This window comes from Mytilus edulis, chromosome 8, assembly GCF_963676685.1.
Source record: "Mytilus edulis chromosome 8, xbMytEdul2.2, whole genome shotgun sequence".
In the NCBI taxonomy this organism is placed as follows: Eukaryota; Metazoa; Mollusca; class Bivalvia; order Mytilida; family Mytilidae; genus Mytilus; species Mytilus edulis.
In genome coordinates this window covers 22,599,936-22,618,597 of record NC_092351.1, presented here as the reverse complement: position 1 = coordinate 22,618,597, position 18,662 = coordinate 22,599,936, and the positions used below count along the sequence as shown (strand labels likewise).

Here is an 18,662-nt window from a genome sequence, read left to right as displayed (position 1 = left end):
TTTGTTATCAAATGTAACAAACATGTTTGTAAATTTCTCTTTCAGTTTTTAAATTAAAAGAATTTAAGTTACAAAAATGATCAACCCTGGTATTATTTTATATCGATTCACTATTAAATTTTCTGATATTGATAATCTTTCGAATGGGAAATACATTTGTAGCATGGAGAATACATTTGTACCAATTAAGTGAACAAGAAGCCTGCAATCAGGAAGTGTGGTTGAAGGTGAAGAATATTTAAGTTACTGAGATGAAATTAATTTGATAAGGTATAAATGTCAAGAACGACTGAAAAAGATTACAGGCATTACAGGTTAAATTTCCATTACTGATTTGAAATATAGAATCAATAAAGCCAAAAAATATTTTAAAGATATATCAGGTAAGTAGTTAAAACTAGAAAACTAGCACATGCAACTGTATGGAAACATATAGGACATAGTTCAACATTCACTATACTGTGTATATAGATAAGTAACGAATATGTCCTCAAGGTGAAAAATATATATCCAACTTTAAAAGAACAGTTTTACAACATTCTGAGGAAATATAACACTTTCAAGTTATGTCCATCACCGGAAAAGTTCACCAATTATGCGTGGTCATTATGGTAATGACTATTAGTGTCTATTAAGGCTTTTGGGTCATACATAATGAAATTATAATAACATATAGTGCTCGAAAAAAACACAACTGGAAGGATAACACAGTAAGTTGAAGAACATTTGAAATAAAAAAAAAAAATTTAACTACTCATGACTATTTTCTCCTATATTTGATGTGTTTCCCTTGGTTTTAGTTTGTAACCCGGATTAATTTTCTCTCAATCTATTAATGATTTTTTTTTAAGTTGTACTACTGTTGCCTTTCTTTAATAAGTAAAAGATAAAGTTATGTTAGAATATAATGCACTTCAATAAAAGTTGAATAAGTAATAAACTTAAGATTATACTATGAAACAATTATATTATTAGATATGAGATATATCAACTCCGTGCGTTCGTAGAGTAATTCAATGTAAACAGGATTAATATGATTAAAATCATAAGAAAATAAGCAGAGTAGCCGAACTCATGGTATATCAAATCATCGGGAGATAAACATAATATTTGCCAAACTCATCGTAAGTTTCACTAATTGGACAATATGGCTTAAAATATCAACTTTATCATTAAACACCAAAAAGGTCACAATTTGGTTCCTAAATGGACCTTTTTCAAAAGCCTTAATGCTAAATAAATCAGTTCTTATCATAAAAGTACATTATATTTTCCAAAGTAAGCCCATTTTGAAAATTTTGTCAAAATATGATGATTTTATGCAATTTTCTGACCTGAAAGCTTTAGGCAAACGCTGGCCGCCACTTACGATCCATAATGTTTTGTAACCGAAAGATTCCAATGATGATTTAGAATTCATCAATATAAAAACCCTTTAAATCGTGAATGGCGAACAAGGTAAATAATGGAAAAATTCACAAAATTGACGTTAAAATACAAATAGTGTTTGTTTCATAACTTGATAAATTTTAAAGGAAGTTGTCAAAAAATGTATTGTTGTCTCAACTGCTCAAAGGTATTATCCCAAGACAGAGTATCTTAGTTTTATTAAAAACATCAAAATCTAAGGGACAATTCTAGCACTTCGTGAACATCCATCTCTGCTTGAGGGAGTTACATATAAGTATGTAAGAACAATGTAAAACCGATAAGGAAACGCACACACAATCGACTTATAATTCACTAAACGCTAACAGGTATCTTATCATGTTGTCAACAATAAACATAATACTATTTGAGGATCTGCAATCGCGTTCATGTTTTGAAGATTACTAAAATGGACTTGACTTGTCTATCAGTTGAAGGTCGTACGGTTATATATATGTAGGACTACAGGCTGGTACGCTGACCAATTGTTGCACTTTAAAATGTTATGCTATCTCTTTTTGTCACTGCTTTACAAAAAAAAAAAACAGTTTCACGTAAAACCTTCCCACGCTCCAAGTTTAACATTATCATTGTACTTTTAAGTTGAATTGAACTTGAATTTCATTTGACTTTACGAAAAAAGTTGATTGCAAAAATTCATACCGTTTACTACACGTAAGACTGTAACGCATGTTTACCTTGGAACAACCAACCACAATGTTATCAATAACTAATTACTAGATTTTCCATTTTCCCAATTTGAACATTATTTGACTCACATTAATTATCATGGAAGTTTAAACACTGCTTAGGATACGGATTCACTACAAAAGATACGGGAAAAGATATTGACGGAAGTTCAAAGAGGTCACCATCAATTTTGTTAACACTCTGAGTCGTTATCTCAAAGTACATAAAAGGAATTATAAACAGTTTTTAACATAGTACTTTTATATCACCCACTACATAGCAATACAATTTCATTATAAAATATCCAACCTGGTGATAAACTTTTATTAATGAAGAGAAAACGTGTTGCAAGCCTCACTGTTATTTTGAGACGAAGAATAAAGTAATAAAAGCGCTGTTTCTTTGTTTTTATTTTTACTTACGTGTTTAGTTTGTTTTTAGCTGTGTATGTACCGAATTTTTGTGATGAAGGGCTACCTAATATCTTTTATTTTTCTACTATGCTATATATTTGTAGCTATACAAAGTCAACTAAAACTCGGTCATATCAATATAAGATACCATATCTTTTAGGGTGTCAAGTGGTGTCCTAATATAGAAATTATTTCTGTATCTTACAGGTTATGATGAAAATCATTTAAGTTTACCTATTTCTAACTTCTTTTGAAAATATAATTTATAACTCATTGAAATTACAGCTCACCTGTGTATGTTGATACACAGAAATCTAGCCCAACGTCATCTTACACTCGCAGTGGTAAATAGTTCCAACCCATGTTGAAAGAGTTTGAATTGTGACTCTGATACAGCAATTAAAGCATTGTTTCTTTGCTCTTGGTTTTTTCATGTGCTTGGAATTATTTTATGACATTAATTGGTCCAGCATATCTTTATTTCCATTACAGATGTGTCGTGTCCTGTAAAGTGTTGGATGTCCTTCCGTATTTTTTTCTTTTTAGTTGTGGTATTGTCTGTTGTTAAAAGTTTATTGTCCTTTTGTTTCAGAGTTATCTTCTGTTTTTTGTCTTAACAAGACTTATCATAGAATGGTTGCACTCTAGAGTAACCCACTATCCCCAAGGAATAACATGGAGCTCTCATTCTTTTTTCTAAATGGCTAACAATTGGTAGTATACAAATGAAATTCAATTTTGCGATTTGAAGACAATTTTTTTTCTAGAACACAAAATAATTCAAAATCAACCTAATGAAGACGAATGACATAAATACAGTCCATTGAAATAAATTACTTCCACTTTATAACTGTTCATTGTGAACCAAGGTTCCGTGTTGAAGACCGTGCTATGACCTTTGACAATTTACTTGTACACAGTGTGACTTGGATGGAGAATTGTCTCAATGGCACTATCATCACATCTTCTTAAATCTATACACTGTCTTTGTTCCAACTGAAACGAATCTCCAAAATGAACTGTATCTACAAATGTTAGTTTAAGGGAAAAGTGTAATGTTTTCGCAATGAGAGGGATTATGTCCAAATTTAAGTTAAATATACAAAGATACATTATTTTATTGTACCTGGTATTTTTATTTCAAATTTGAACAATCAAATTTGAATTTCAATGACACCTGTCTTTGAGGAATATTTTTGAACATACCATTCACTGTCATCTAAAGATTATTTGCTTTGGTTAATCGAACATAATGTTATCTTTAAATAATGACCACACTTTCCAATTTATAAAACTGTTTATCTTCCTTAACATGCTTCAGTTACCTTGAACTGTTGCATAGTGTACGGACGAAGTATAAAAGTCTAGGGAAAAGACATTTAAGGAAGTTCAAAAAGGTGATCAAGTATAATTTTACCGCTTAACGTCGTTATCGCATGTACTTGAAAGGAAATGTAAAATAACCAGTTGAATATCCACATCAAGCCTTACATTGTACCACAATTCATGAAGATGAAGTTGGATTTCCAATTCAAGAGAGACCAGATGCCGTAGATATTGGCAACTTTCTGGCCGTAAAAAATATCAAAAACAACAATGCATAACAAGCCACAATGGAACTAAAAATGACAAATTGGACAATACTAATGGCATTAAAAGTAAAATGACACAAATACTGAACTCTAATGGAAATTCAAAATGGAAAGTCCCTAATTAAATGGCAAACTCAAAAGCTCAAACACATCAAATGAATGGAAAACAACTGTCATATAACTTATTAATACTAAAACAAAGAAGGAAAAGAAAAACAAATACAATGATAGCCAACAATAAACGATTGATATGTTGATGCATAATCCAAAGTGTCTGTATTCTTACAAAAAAATCGATTACTATTATCAAAAGCACCCGGATAAAAAATCACCACGAGGTTAATATCCAAGGTTATCTTAATCTTATCAGTTGTTGCGCAGACAGCATTACTATTAATGTCAATAAAGTTACATGCTTGTGTAAATCTAATATGGAATGTTGTATTAATTATATTAAGTCCAATTAAGATCAATAGCAACAATAATTGGACATTCTTTTCCAGTCGTCAAGTAAGTAATATTTGTTAGTAGGTCTTCCATCAGAAGTAAGATCCAAGGTTCCAATTATGAAAAGGGAGTATTTATTATGTCGGGCAATTATCATTAAAAAATTTGCGTTTCGCTTACAAAAATAATTGCATACTTATAAACCAATACGGTTTTTATTTAACTAAAAGTAAGATGCTGTTTTACCTAGTTAGGTATTTATCAAAGATTGTTATAACTGTACATATTCAACTTTCCAGATATCTTTCACGGAGCTAGGATTTTTAAGTTATGGCCAAGTATAGTTATTATCTTGATTACAACAATACTATTACTTTATACAAGCATTCGGCATTTGTACCGATCTAAGAGTGTTTACAGTTTAGTATACAGAAATCAAGTTCAAGCCAAAAACAACAATGATTATATCATGATTCCTTAAAGTAAAGTAGAAGCCAGTACAATTTTATCGGATTTAGTGTAAAGACGTCATAATAATATAAATATACACAAGAATACTTCAAACGAAAATTTGAATTTAAATTAATGAAAAACAAGTTAAGGATAAGTAAATTTAATTTGTAATCCGTTTTTTTTTCTTCAAAATAAGAATTGAAGGTTTAGACAAAATCAAAAACAAAACTTTGTATCTATGACAGAGTTTTGCAATAGTCTTCATTAACATACCCAGCAGGCACAAAACGTTGTGTCAACGTTGATCCAAAGTCAGTCTTCAACGTTGTTACAACGTTGAAACTTGGGTTAGTTTTGAAAGTTGTAATGACGTTGAAATTCTGACGTTGAATCAACGTTGTAGTTTCAACGTTGTATTGACGTTGATAACATGTTGAAATCGGGTCCAGTGACGTTGAAATCAGGTCGGGTCTAGGTTGAAATCAGGTCGGGTTTAGGTTGAAATCAGGTCGAGTTAGGTTGAAATCAGGTCGGGTCTAGGTTGAAATCAGGTCGAGTTAGGTTGTACATGTAGTTGGGTCATTTGTATATTCAACTTGGTTGAAGTGATGGTTTTGGGGTGTACATTAATCCTTATTGGCACGTGTTCAAATACAATGACAAGATACCTGAATTATGAAATGAAAAAGCCACTTTCAAGTTGGTGTCTATCAACAGTTCCTTTTTCAACAAGGGACTCCAAAAGAGAATAGTAGACAATAACAATCAGAAACAAAGAATAGAGACAGTTACAATATCAAAATTTTATTTGAAACCAAATATATCAATATTAACAAAGCTTACTTTTCTAGCACATCAATTTCTCAAAGCAAAGGAAAAAAAGAAAAACTTACTACAGCACACTGGTTTGATTCTGGTTGATCAAGTTTTCCAACTTATACAAAATTATGCAAATGCAGCAAATTTGACACAGTGACACAAAATGCCTCCTTTGTTTTATGTGAATACATAGCAGGACCATTAAAAAAAGATGTTCTCATTTTAAGTTTTTGTAATCCGATATTTCATGTATTTACTTCTATTTTATTGTCTTTTTTTCATTTTTATTGATACTTGTTGATCTGAAATTTGACTTTTTGAGGGTATACCGTATGTTTTTTAAAATTTATCTTGAAGGCATTTGGAACAAACCATACCATCACCAAGCTGTTTACTCATTCAATCATTATCTATACACCCGATGCAATTGAGTAAACCGGAGAAAAAAAGATGCACCAAATAACTAAATTTCACTGCCTTTTTTTACTGGCACTAAATTAACTGTAGAAATTAAAAAGAGGTTTTTAAAATGAAAAATTTATTTTGTTTTAATGATTTATTCTTTTGGCCTAGAAACTCCTTCTGCTCTCTGTGGGGCACACTTCAAATGTCCTGATCACTGCTCGGATATTTTGGATTCTGGTGTCTCTTTGTGGCAGGCAAGAACAGCATCTGAAAGCATGGAAAAGAAATAACATAAATTTGAATTACATAAATAAAGTTGTGTACTTTTGTTTTACAAGACAGAATGTTCATTTGAAACAATTGTACCAGCTTGCATGAATAACAAGACAAAGCATGAATCCTTTAAACCAGATCTGTGTTTTGCAATAACCAAAATGTTCATATACAGATAAAACTATCAAAGATGAGAGATATTTAACGAAAAAATCTAAAAAACCGAAACAGTGTTTAAGAGCAGACCATTTCTATGTGTGTCAGACACACCATATCGAGTTGTATTGGAACGAATGGCTAGTTTTCGATGACACCCCTCCCCCTTTTTCTGATATTACTGACTCTGTGCATGGCTAGATATGTTTTATGTTAGTTTGCTAATTAGAGGATATATGCAATCATGTTTTGACATGAAACTGAATTAGATTCAGTAAGATAAGACCTTCTCATAATTTCTGTGAAGGTAAACATGCAGATAATCTGATAAATAATTTGACTGTGTTTGTTTATATTATGATTCTTCGTTAATTTAACTGTAAAATAGACTTACTCTAATATCAAGAGGTTTATACAGAAAAGTCTTCTATCTTCTTTATATTCCTTAGACGCAGTTGTTCTCTATTTGTTCATCAGTCTGGTGCGATAATTTCTCGAGAATGATTTTCAAATTTTTCTAAACGGATGTTAAAAAGAGGTGCGCGTGCTTGCGTGCGCATCCAAATGTAAATATTCGGAACTCCAGTTGAAAAACCGCGAAAATTTAAAAACTTCTCAATTATTATGATTACATTGTACATCGATGATATTTTAAGTTTATATATTAAATATCATTCGGTAAAAATAATTAAATAAATATATCGAATAATTTCACCTATTTATTTAATTTAATGAAAGCAATTAAAAAAAATCGATTTGATTTTAAAAAAAAAATATATAAACTAAGAATATATCATATTTATACAGATATACATATAATTTAAATAGCATAAACAGGTTTTGAGATCTCCCAAAATATAGATAATTAATAAACCAAAATTAGATCTTCTTAACAATTGGTTAGCATTTATTTTTTTAAAGATACTTGAAAAATAATCACAAAACAAAATTAATTTGAAAAAGTTGATTTGTTATTGGTGATGTCTCCTGACCACTTGTTCTTGTCAAAAACTCCTTTCCATGCATAAACAATGCAATTCTGGCTACCCCTTTTTTGTGGAAAAAAAATGATTGATTATATAGGGATCATGGAAGCATGACAGGAGGAAACCCCCTCACGCTTATGGCAGTCAGTGGACCCCCTTATAAGTATTATAAATTCTAGATTAGACTCTTATTATCCAATCGTTTATAACACTGCAGCACTGCTCCTTGTTCGATCTGCTCATCCAATATATATCTGTACCCTTCAATTTTGACAATAAGATTTTTCTGTCGAGATTGACTGACGTTAACCCAACGTTGAATTAATGTTGTTGTTTAAACGTTGATTTTAACGACGTAAATTCAACGTTGAAACAACGTTGTGAAGTCAACGTTGAATACCCTGACATTAGATCAACGTTGAATTTAGGTCGATCAACGTCACGACCATATTTCAACCAAATTTCAACGTTGTCACAACGTGGAGTGCCCACTGGGTATGATTAGGAAATCCCCGAATTAATACCTACTAATAAATGCATAAACAATAAATGCATAATGCATAGAAAACATTGATTTGAATCTAAACAATTAACAACAGACGCTTGCATAGCCATGGAAGACGTTTATTAAAACTCACTTCAGACACGTGCATAATGATTATTATGGGAAATGAAACAAACTGATAAAGGGTAAAGAAGACACATCACCATCTTAAAAAAAAAGACTAAAAGAAACGGTATATTATGAGTATTTTTGTATACTTCGAATTTCGTGTATTAACAAAACCAATTGAGACAATGTATTGCCTTGCAAAAGCAAATACCTGAAACAATCTACCATGAAAGCACACTTTGATATTTTGCTATTTTTTGTAGGTTACAGTAAATCATGCGGCTGCCGTGTCCTTCTACAAAAAGGAAAGGTGTGTATTTCATAATAGATAAAGTTAACTTCTTAAATAATCATATAATGGGTATAAAAATATGTCGCCACTTTTGGAAATGATGATACACAAAACACACTTTTTGATTTCCCAGGTTCATTGAGTATGCGGATTGTCAGGTGAATTGAACATACCTTATCCCTTATGAATCAGTTGGCGTAATACGAATACAAATAATTTTTAGGTATGCAAGCTCATAATTCATTGAGGTAAACAAATGTTAAGTAACATTTGGGTATTTACAGCATAGATATTGCATGACTTTTAAAGTATTTGGTAAACTTTTAATCGATCATTGTTGTAATAATGTCATTGCATCAACCAATTTAGAAAGAGTAACTGCGTTTTTTAAATGTCCCGTTCTGCTTATTTTCAGGAAAGACCTTGACAGAATCATCAAATGTAAATGTTATATTACAAATTGGTGAATTGAATCTAACTGTATTCTGGTCCTTTGTATTTCATTTACAATGGTTGACGACTATGTTGACGAATATATATCAGAAGAAATTTTCCTTATCCATTCGCTTTCTGTCAATGAAATTTCAAATCCATTAATATAATAACCTCAGTATTTGTTTTATAGGACATTGATAATTTGTAAGGACTTGTCTACATGTTGGTAATCTGGTTAAATATCCTTTAAAGAGTTACGCCATTATTATTAGAACTTTCAAAAATACAAATTATTAAACAGTAATTATTATGATTCAATCAATAATGCGTGTCAATCATCTCAGCCTGTGTTCTAAAATAGCCATTTCTAGATTACATTAATTATTTTGATATTAAGTGATTTACACACAGAAAAAGTAAAAAAATAAACACACATCAAAATCACTGATTTGGCACATTTTTTATGTATCAAGTTCAAAGGCACACTATTATTAAATAATAGTCATATCGCTAATTCGAAAATGGAAATAAATCTCATATGCTAGTCTTTAAAATCATCATGTTGGATTCTTCCTTACTCGATTGTGCAAAGAAAACGAACAACATCTACATATAAAAATCTCTGCAGACATTTCTAGATCTCAGACAAATAAAAAGGAGATTTGGAATGATTGCCAATAAGACAAATCTCCCCAAAAGACTAAACGACACAGAAATTCACATCTATAGGTCACCGTACGGTCTTCAACAATGAGCAAAGCCCATATCGCGTAGTCAGCTGCTAGTAACATTAGGAACAAAAATGTCAATGTCATCACAACCTGCCAGTAATATAATGCGACCGTAAGGTCTTCAGCAAACCCCCATCGTACTCAAAAGGACCCGACATGAAAAGATGTGAAACAATTTAACTAAGAAAGCCTTCAGCTAAATTGTGAACTAAACAATTTACGGAAAACAAATACGACGGGTATGAAGCAACGGCAACGCTTGAAGTACTAGTTTCTAAAATAAGATATGCACATCAATTCTATGACAGAGTAAAACATGATTGAATGCGACAACCACCCCTCCCACCATGACCTATAAATTTAGTTAAATAGTACAACAAACTCAGTTAAAAGGCTTAACTCATCAGATCGATATCAAGCAAAAAAAACCAAAAAAAAAACCAGCAACAAAAGAACTACCGTGCATTTTGTCTGCACGTAAAATATTCTAATCTTTTCTTATGACTCACATCATATTAGTGCAAAATCAAGAAGATATAAAAATTCTAAAATGCAGACCACATGAAACAAAATAATGCAACAATTGTTACTTAAAAGCAAAGCATGTAATATCAAGAGCAAAGTCAAGTTTTAATGTTAATGTATACATTATTAAAGTAAATATGAAATATAATCTGTCAAGAACGTTTCAATTTAATCTATTCTTTCAAACAGACACAATTTAAATGCTTAAATGTATTGACAACATACATGTATGAATTTAAATTTTTGTAAAATTTGGTTTTCAACAGACAATCATGATAAGGCATATCACTTGTCTTGAGCAGATGAAATTCCTATAGTCACAATATCGCGTAGAAAACCATTCTCTTACCATCAATGGATAATTTCTCTGAGCTTTGAAATGTGCTGTAATATGATATGATATAATGATAGTAGTTGTAACCTAATTTCAGTTGTATCCTGTGCAGTATTATTTGGTTTGCTGATATTCACACACCATTACCTGTTTTATGAACCACCTGGTTACATATGTCCATACTTTAGAGGACGTCTTGGTAATTTAATGTTCATATATGCATCAGTTTACGGGATTGCAAAGAGCAAGGGTATGGTATTGGTTGTAGACACTAATGATCTAATCCAAACAGTATTTCCAAACTTAAATGCTTTAGCTATTGACTCAGCTTTTTACTTTTGTAACAGTTCAAGGTTAGTCTATGAAAGAAGAGCATGCGCATATGACATTGATACCATGCAGTTTGATAACAAGAAAAATACAACATTAAAAGCATATTTACAATCTTGGAAGTATTTCAAAGATGTCGAAATGGAAATAAGAAGGCAATTTGTTTTTAAACAAGAAGTGCAAGATAAAGCTCAAGCTATTATCAATAATTATACTAGGGAATATATCCAACACAGCAACATATCAAATAATTTACAAATCATAGGCGTACATATTCGCCGAGGGGATTATCTTAAACCTGGAAAAATTGCATTTGGTTATAAAGTGGCTACTAAGTCGTATTTGTATAAAGCATTTAAGTTTTTCCGTTCGAAATTTAAAAATTGCTTATTTCTTATTTTTACGGCACCGAACAGAGTAGATTTAAAATGGAGAAAATACCACATGAACGGAAGTGACGTCATAAACGTAGATGCTAATGCACGTGATGTTGACATGTGTGCCTTGTCAAAATGTAATCATACTATCATTACTGTTGGTTCATTTGGATGGTGGTCGGCTTGGTTAAATCAAGGAATGACTATTTATTATAATGATGTAGTAAAACCAAACTCGTATCTTAGCAGAGATTTCAGTGCAGACATGAAAGATTACTTTCCGTCAAGTTGGATTGGAATGCAATGATTCATCAATAAACTATGTGCATTTATGTTTTTTGGATTTTAACATTGAATGTTTTTATCTATCATTTTTACGAAGTTATCTTTTTTTAATAAATGATATCAAATATCAAGATTCGCTCAAGAAAAATGATTTTTAGAATGTCACTGCTCAGTTGGTAATGTTTTACGTTATAAATAAAACAAAACAAATTAATAATATGCAACGCTTGAAGTACTAGTTTCTAAGATAAGATATGCACATCAATTCTATGACAGAGTAAAACATGATTGAATGCGACAACCACCCCTCCCACCATGACCTATACATTTAGTTAAATAGTACAAGTTCATCATAGATACCCAGGATAGATATTTTGTAATTGCGCCGGACGCGCGTTTCGTCTTCAAAGACTCATCAGTGACACTTGAATCAAAATATGTTTAAGGGACCAAATAAAGTACGCAATTGAAGAGCATTAAAAACCTAAATTTCAGATTTTTTGGGCCTAATACAGCTAAGGTACTCTATTCCTGACTATCATATTACTATTTAGTCATTTCATTTCCATCTGTTGGGGAACTTCTCTATTTTTGAAAAGTGTTTGACTATAGATATTAATCATTTTGTTAAGAATTTAAATGATATCCTACATAAAGTTTTGAGGAAGCATCTCTTATTCACTTTCGAAAGGTAATTTTTTCGGTTAAGCAATACTTTTTATTGTATATTTTTATTTACTAGTACCGGCGAAACAGACAAACACTAACTTTTGCCATTAAACAGGAGTCGATGAACTACAAACTTTATGTAAATCATTTATCATATATCACAATATAGGCTTTTTCGAAACAAAATAAAAATAACTGAAACATGAATGCTACAAACTAAAACAAGTTTAACGGCATCAAACCTTTGTACGGTTGATGCTGCCGTCGAACACCTCCGAGTTTTGTCGAAAAAAAAGAAAATCACAAAAATACTGAACTCCGAGGAAAAAGTCCCGAATCAGATGGCAAAATCAAATGACAAAACAAATGAAACGAATGGACAACATCTGTCATATTTTGTCGAGGTTACTGTTGTTCGTATTTTCGTTTTCTATGCTGTATTTTGTATGTGTTGTATACTTGTTTTTTTTTTTTTTTTATCTTTTATATTTTTTGTTTGCCTTGCGGTTGTCGTCTTATGAGTTTTAATGTCTCTTTGGTATCTTTCGCCTCTCTTTTACTTAATTAACATGTTATGCAACAGAAATGTAGCCATAGCTTTTGGCGCTTTGTTTAGGCTGTCTTTCACAAAAGAAATATCATATTATGTATTTGCTTTCGAAGCTTTACAAGAAAAAATAAAAATTCCATTTTTACATACAGCAAAATTAATGTTCAACTACACTTGCCTCGGTTTTTCTGATTTCTGCATTCACAATTTAAACATGTTAAAAACATTAAGAAATCTTTTTAATTTTGCAATTTGGTTAAAGGATTTTGAAATGTCCTTGAAGTATTTTTTACTTTTTTTAAATCTTCTTTTCCATAAATCATTCTGTTACTACAGTTACAATCGTTATAGTTCCCCGTTCGGTAATAATATTATAATATATAATACTGATAATAAAAATGATTAATATAAACATGATGAATGATTTGCTTAATAATGTGTGCTTGTTAAGGAGAAAAAGAATACCAGCCAGTGATTGGTAATAAGATGGGAACTCACTACATGTTTATCTTATTGCAAACGTACATGAATTCCTTTACTGTTTTGAATATGACAAACTTTCATATAGAACTGATAAATCACCACTTGATATAAATTTGAAATAAATATCTGGAAATATTTCAATGATATATTCTATGGTTAAATAGACAAAAGGCATCGGTGACCAATTTGTCTAGATAGTTCATCTACAGTTACAAGTACCACCACCGATAGCCTGTTACGTGTAAGGATGTACTTAGGTGAGATTAGGTAACAAATTAGAAATTAAGAAATTAAAATTGATACTATAAGCTGGTAGAGCATCAATTAAGGATAAAGATAAGCTAAAAATATTGATAGGTCATGGACCTCCTTTACGAGATATTTGAAATTTAAAATATGGCGGGAAAAGGCTGACTCGGACTTTTACCCTGTATTTGCATTGGTATTATTTGGGAGTCAAAACAAAGAAAGAAAATCAAGAATCTTCTAAAATTGTAGTAAATGACCTTTCATGAGCTATTAAGTCTTATATGAAAAAATAAATGGGTGTTATGGGGCAAAATATTTTACATTGTATTGTATGGAAAAACACCAAGGATTCCGAACATTTGACACAAATTCCAAAACCTCACCTAAGTACATTCTTAATACTAGTATTGTAAGTTATAATCATCGCGAGAACGCTCTTCCTTTCCCTAGATTTGGATTGGCAGTTTTTCTATTATAGGTCGATAGATCTCTTCAGATAATTTGGCTTCCTTTCTCAATAAGAGTGGTTGCCACGATATAGATAGGAAAGCTGAAAGTGGTCTTTTTCAATAACAAGCAATCAATTATTCAATTGATTAATATAAATAAACATATGAAATGTGTCCATCTGAATGCATTCTAAAAAATCCAATATTTTTAACAGATTTATATCACAAGTAGAGATTTATTTGTCAGGCAAGATTCTACCTATAGAAATTTATATACACAACAAAAGGCAAAACCAACAAAAAATGATTTAAGCTTTTAATGCTTATAAAAGCTGACAAGTCCAAGACGTTCCAGAAAGATCATTCTTTAATCAAAATAACTAGTTTGTTTTTGTGAGGCGATTCAATATTTAGGATCATCATAGTATTTCAACCAATTAGGTAAATTTTATCTCAGTAATGAACTATTTTCAAACTAGGTTTTGGCGTACTTAAATCGAATTTATAGCACAATGGTATGATTTTAGAAAAATGTTTAACAGTAAATAATGATTTTTTTTTAGCAAACAATCGATTGGACTAGGATTCTGTGTATTCTCATTATTTTTACATCTCTCCGTACGCTTGAAAAATAGCGGGGTATTTTTATACCACTGATCGTTACAAAAAAATCAAATACCAATAAATGTAGTAAAGTTAAGCAAATGCTAATAATAATTAAGCATGTTGAGAGTTCAACGTTCTTTTTTTACATATGCATTCACCATATTTCTGGTAAAGTGATAATACTTCAATCAATAGGTGTCTTCTGCGAAGGTTCCCCTCTGTAAAAAAATATGTTTAGTGATATGTGATATTATTATGATAATAGGATAAAGGAAGATATCCTCGATCTCCCTTATTGGAAATGAAGAACACACACAGGTACACTGTGTGTCAGATACGAACCGACCAAGTAATCCATAACTGTTCAGTAAATTTTTAATGACGGAAGAATAAAGAATGAAATGAAACAACGATAATAATTTTCTCTTTTATATTTCAAGTTTAAGTTAAAGCTTGAAAATATGTAGATGCCTATTGATAATTTAAAGACACAGCTGGTAAAAAAAACTAGAGAATATTAATCTTTCACAATATGTCTGGTACCCCTTATAAAGCCATGCAATATATAATATTTAATAAACATAGATAACCTCGTGGATTGTTCAGACTATTTTTTATAAGGACGAACAGCATAAACATTCCTTCAGAAATAAATCGGTTGAAATGATTGATTGCTTCATTGTTACATTGTCTAAGTCTCTTCGCTTAACATAGACACTGCACCATCGTCGTAGTATCCACATGACAATGAAATATTGTCCATTTGATAAAACCTTTTTCATCATGATTCTGTTCTATTGAAATGCGACGAACATTTTTTTGTGTGTGTTGTTGTTGTTGTTGGGTGTCTTAGTTTCAAGTTGTAATCTTTAACCATACACATTCACAGATCACAATAATACACAGAATAAAAAAAACTAGTACCGTGGTATAGAGAAGCATAGACACCAATGTCCCACAGTGCACGTGTAATCTAAACAAATCATAGTTAATATCAACGCACAGTCGTTTTAAAGATCGATGATGTATAATAAAAATTGCACTTTATTACTATAAAAAAGTAACAAGTATATACATTCTCAACATCTTTACTTTATGGCTGACCTTTATGTTTCTCCGTTGAATCTACTTTCTCACTTAAACCGAAACTGCCCTCTCACGTGATTGAACTCCTATATCACATTCTTTTTCTCTTTTATATAACTCGTATTTTCCCTATAGGTTTCATTAATACAAAATGTGGAGATACATAGTCCTATGATGGCAAACAATTGCTGACGAATGAATAATCACTAGGGTACTATAGCAATAAATGAATAGGGCACAAGGACTCCATTACATACATGTATTATAGTATGACGTCAGAAAACGACTAGAATACCAGTGCTTAAATTACCTCTTTGGCAGAAAATCAACAGGTCACTAGGACATCACTATATATAAAGTTATTATGGCTCGCTAGTCAAAGGAAGGAACATTGAAAAAATCCTGATAACTTTTATGACGAAATACCAAAATCTCTACATGTGATTGATGAAATTTAATTTGAAACTATAAAAGCTGAAATAAATTAATAAAACAACTAGACTAACGTATTTAAATGTTACAGAATTGTTACAATGTATGCATTTGCATGCATATGACACACAGCAACTCACAATAGTAGTTACAAATCCTGGCGAACACCATGGTCGAGCTCTATTATAGAATCATTCTATGAATATATTTTGATGCAGTGACTTTTATTGCGAATGGTACTTTCCGTATTTATTCCAAAATCGTCATCAAACAGGTAATAGATATGGAAAGATGTGGTATGAGTGCAAATGATCGAAGTCACAATTGGTAAAAATTAAAAGAGTATACTAGATACTCTGTTAACCATTGAAAATTGTACTATATATTGTAATCAAAACCTGACGTATGCATACAATTGTTTATAATTGAAAAAAGTAATAGTTTTGTCAGGCATGACAGGCTTAAGGAAATTTTAATTGTACATTAAGGAAGTTACGCGTGTTTATAGCAACATTACACAGCGATACGATAAAAAGCTATGACGTTGTAACATATCCCATATCACATATCTTGTGTCAAATTACAAACTGAAACTAAAAATAACCAAAGACGTTGCTACATGTTCTAAGTATCTGAATGAGCACATACACACACTTTTTCAAGTTGTTGTTTTGCACAAACCGAGATGTATAAGGGATTTATAGAAAAAAAATGTCAGATGAATCGAGAATAGATAGAGGTGAGCTTTGTTAAGTAAAAACCCAAAAACATTTTTTTTTATTCTTCTTTCAATTGTTAAATTGTTAAATTATCAGTAAGATCATCATTATCATTTTATAAATCTTGTAAATCAACACAGTTAAAGGCGAATTTCTCTCTCATTTGAATGAAAACAATATAATATTTAAATACGTCCGTAAAAATACTCCATGCCGATTGATGATTAAGATGCCTTTATGTTCTTCTTCGCTATACTCATACGAACATAAAAATTGTCTTAATAATACATAAATACAACAAAAAAGCAATTTGGGATGAGAAATTGTAATGATCAGTTTAATAAAAATAAATTGTGACAACTCTGGTCATCATGCACGGTAAATCATGGTCTCTGGATCTCCGAAAAATGGTAGGAAATCTACAAATATAAAAATGTTAAATCAGAAAAAGAAATAACTGCAATTACATATCATGAATGCAAAATATACGTGTCGATCTGATCAGTAAGTTTTTCTCGACAAGAGAAAAGGCGCGAAATCTGGATATATATGTGTGAAAACCGAATTACTGATTTAAGCGTATGCGAATATTTATACGCCAAATTAAGAAATGAATTTATGTTCTTCTTCGCTATACTCATACGAACATAAAAATTGTCTTAATAATACACAAACAAAACAAAAAGCAATTTGGGATGAGAAATTGTACTGATCGACAAAAACAAAGGATGGAAGGATGTTCCAATCACATAATTATAATCCCAAATTTTGAGAAATTTTAAGTCTATTTTCTAAATTTTCTGTTATGTAACCATCTTTAGCTTTATCGGTCTTCCATCTACCGTGAGCATTCAAAAGTCTGTCGGGAACAGAATTACTAGCAGCTGCTGTAGCACCACCGCTCCTTAAACTATGTAAGCCAAATAAGGAACTATTTAGGCCTATTTCGGAAAGCGCATTTAAAATAATTTCTCTAGTTCGAGTGTAAGATAGAGGCCTATTCTTGCAAGCTAGTTTATGCTTATCAATAGATTTGAAGTATGACAGAGCTAAAAAGATGTATTCGTCACTTCCAACTGGCAAACTTGCAACGCGAAAATATTTCTGTAGCATTGAAACTGGACAAAGGTCTGTACCAGTTCTAGAAATCAAAATAGTGTTACCCTGTCGATATCTATCAGTCTTACTTTTTTGAATGTTTAATTGTAGATGAGAATCGTTGAACGTTAAATCAGAAGATCGGATGTGTGCCAACTCATCGTATCTTAAAAACCCGGAAAACCCTATCAACATCATAGCACAGATTCTCAACCCTGGCAAATTGTCATTTTTGTCGAATTTTGCAATAACATTCTTCAAAATCGTAGGGGTGATGGGTTCTTTCCTTTTCAAAGGTTTAGATAACAATCTTATACCACCTTCTAATACCATGTCTAGTAATTTGTCATTTTATATATTGTCATATAAATTCAGATCATGTTCCCACTTAATTGAATAGTACGCTGCGTTTAAAACGGCAGTGGAAACTCCAGATTGAATCAAATAGTTAAGATAAATAGCAACTGTACAAACAGTGGTAGGCAAAAACGGTAGATTGTACTTTAAGCACCAGTATTTGAATCTTTTGATATATCCTTTATATTTCTTCAAAGTATTTTCACTTTTTGAAGCAGTTACTACTGAACATAAAGAAACTGTTAGAGCTTTCAAGTCAGGATTAGAAAAATGCTTTAAGGATTCCCAATGTGAATGTTTGAATCTAAACTGAAAAATAAATTTAAATGAATTAATTTGATTTAAAAAATCATATAGCGATCGAAGCACTATATAAATGT

At 31.1% G+C, this 18,662-nt stretch overlaps 2 protein-coding genes and 1 long non-coding RNA gene across 3 annotated transcripts; 1 reads left to right on the top strand and 2 right to left on the bottom strand.

Annotated features, from left to right (window-relative positions):
- The first annotated feature begins 4,500 nt into the window (after window positions 1-4,500).
- On the top strand, window positions 4,501-11,732 carry LOC139486942 (galactoside 2-alpha-L-fucosyltransferase Sec1-like). Its single transcript, XM_071271983.1, has 3 exons — window positions 4,501-4,633; window positions 8,539-8,585; window positions 10,690-11,732. Exons 2-3 carry the CDS (start codon window positions 8,552-8,554, stop codon window positions 11,604-11,606), a joined length of 951 nt encoding a protein of 316 aa, XP_071128084.1. The 5' UTR covers window positions 4,501-4,633; window positions 8,539-8,551; the 3' UTR covers window positions 11,607-11,732.
- LOC139486941 (uncharacterized) lies at window positions 6,364-7,407 on the bottom strand. Its single transcript, XR_011655690.1, has 2 exons — window positions 7,071-7,407; window positions 6,364-6,514 (listed from the first exon to the last, which is right to left on the bottom strand). It is a non-coding gene; the product is annotated as an uncharacterized lncRNA (long non-coding RNA).
- Window positions 11,733-17,580: 5,848 nt separating the features above from the next.
- Window positions 17,581-18,258, bottom strand: LOC139484003 (integrase/recombinase xerD homolog). The gene has a single exon (XM_071267724.1). The coding sequence runs from the start codon at window positions 18,256-18,258 to the stop codon at window positions 17,581-17,583; it is 678 nt and encodes a 225-aa protein (XP_071123825.1).
- Between the last annotated feature and the right edge of the window lie 404 nt (window positions 18,259-18,662).

Excerpts from the sequence above, each read along its gene's own strand:
- LOC139484003 (XM_071267724.1), bottom strand. The coding sequence starts at position 18,258 with ATGGTATTAGAAGGTGGTATAAGATTGTTATCTAAACCTTTGAAAAGG.
- LOC139486942 (XM_071271983.1), top strand. The coding sequence starts at position 8,552 with ATGCGGCTGCCGTGTCCTTCTACAAAAAGGAAAG. Across the intron at positions 8,586-10,689 it reads TCCTTCTACAAAAAGGAAAG|TTGTATCCTGTGCAGTATTA; the intron begins GTGTGTATTTCA and ends ACCTAATTTCAG.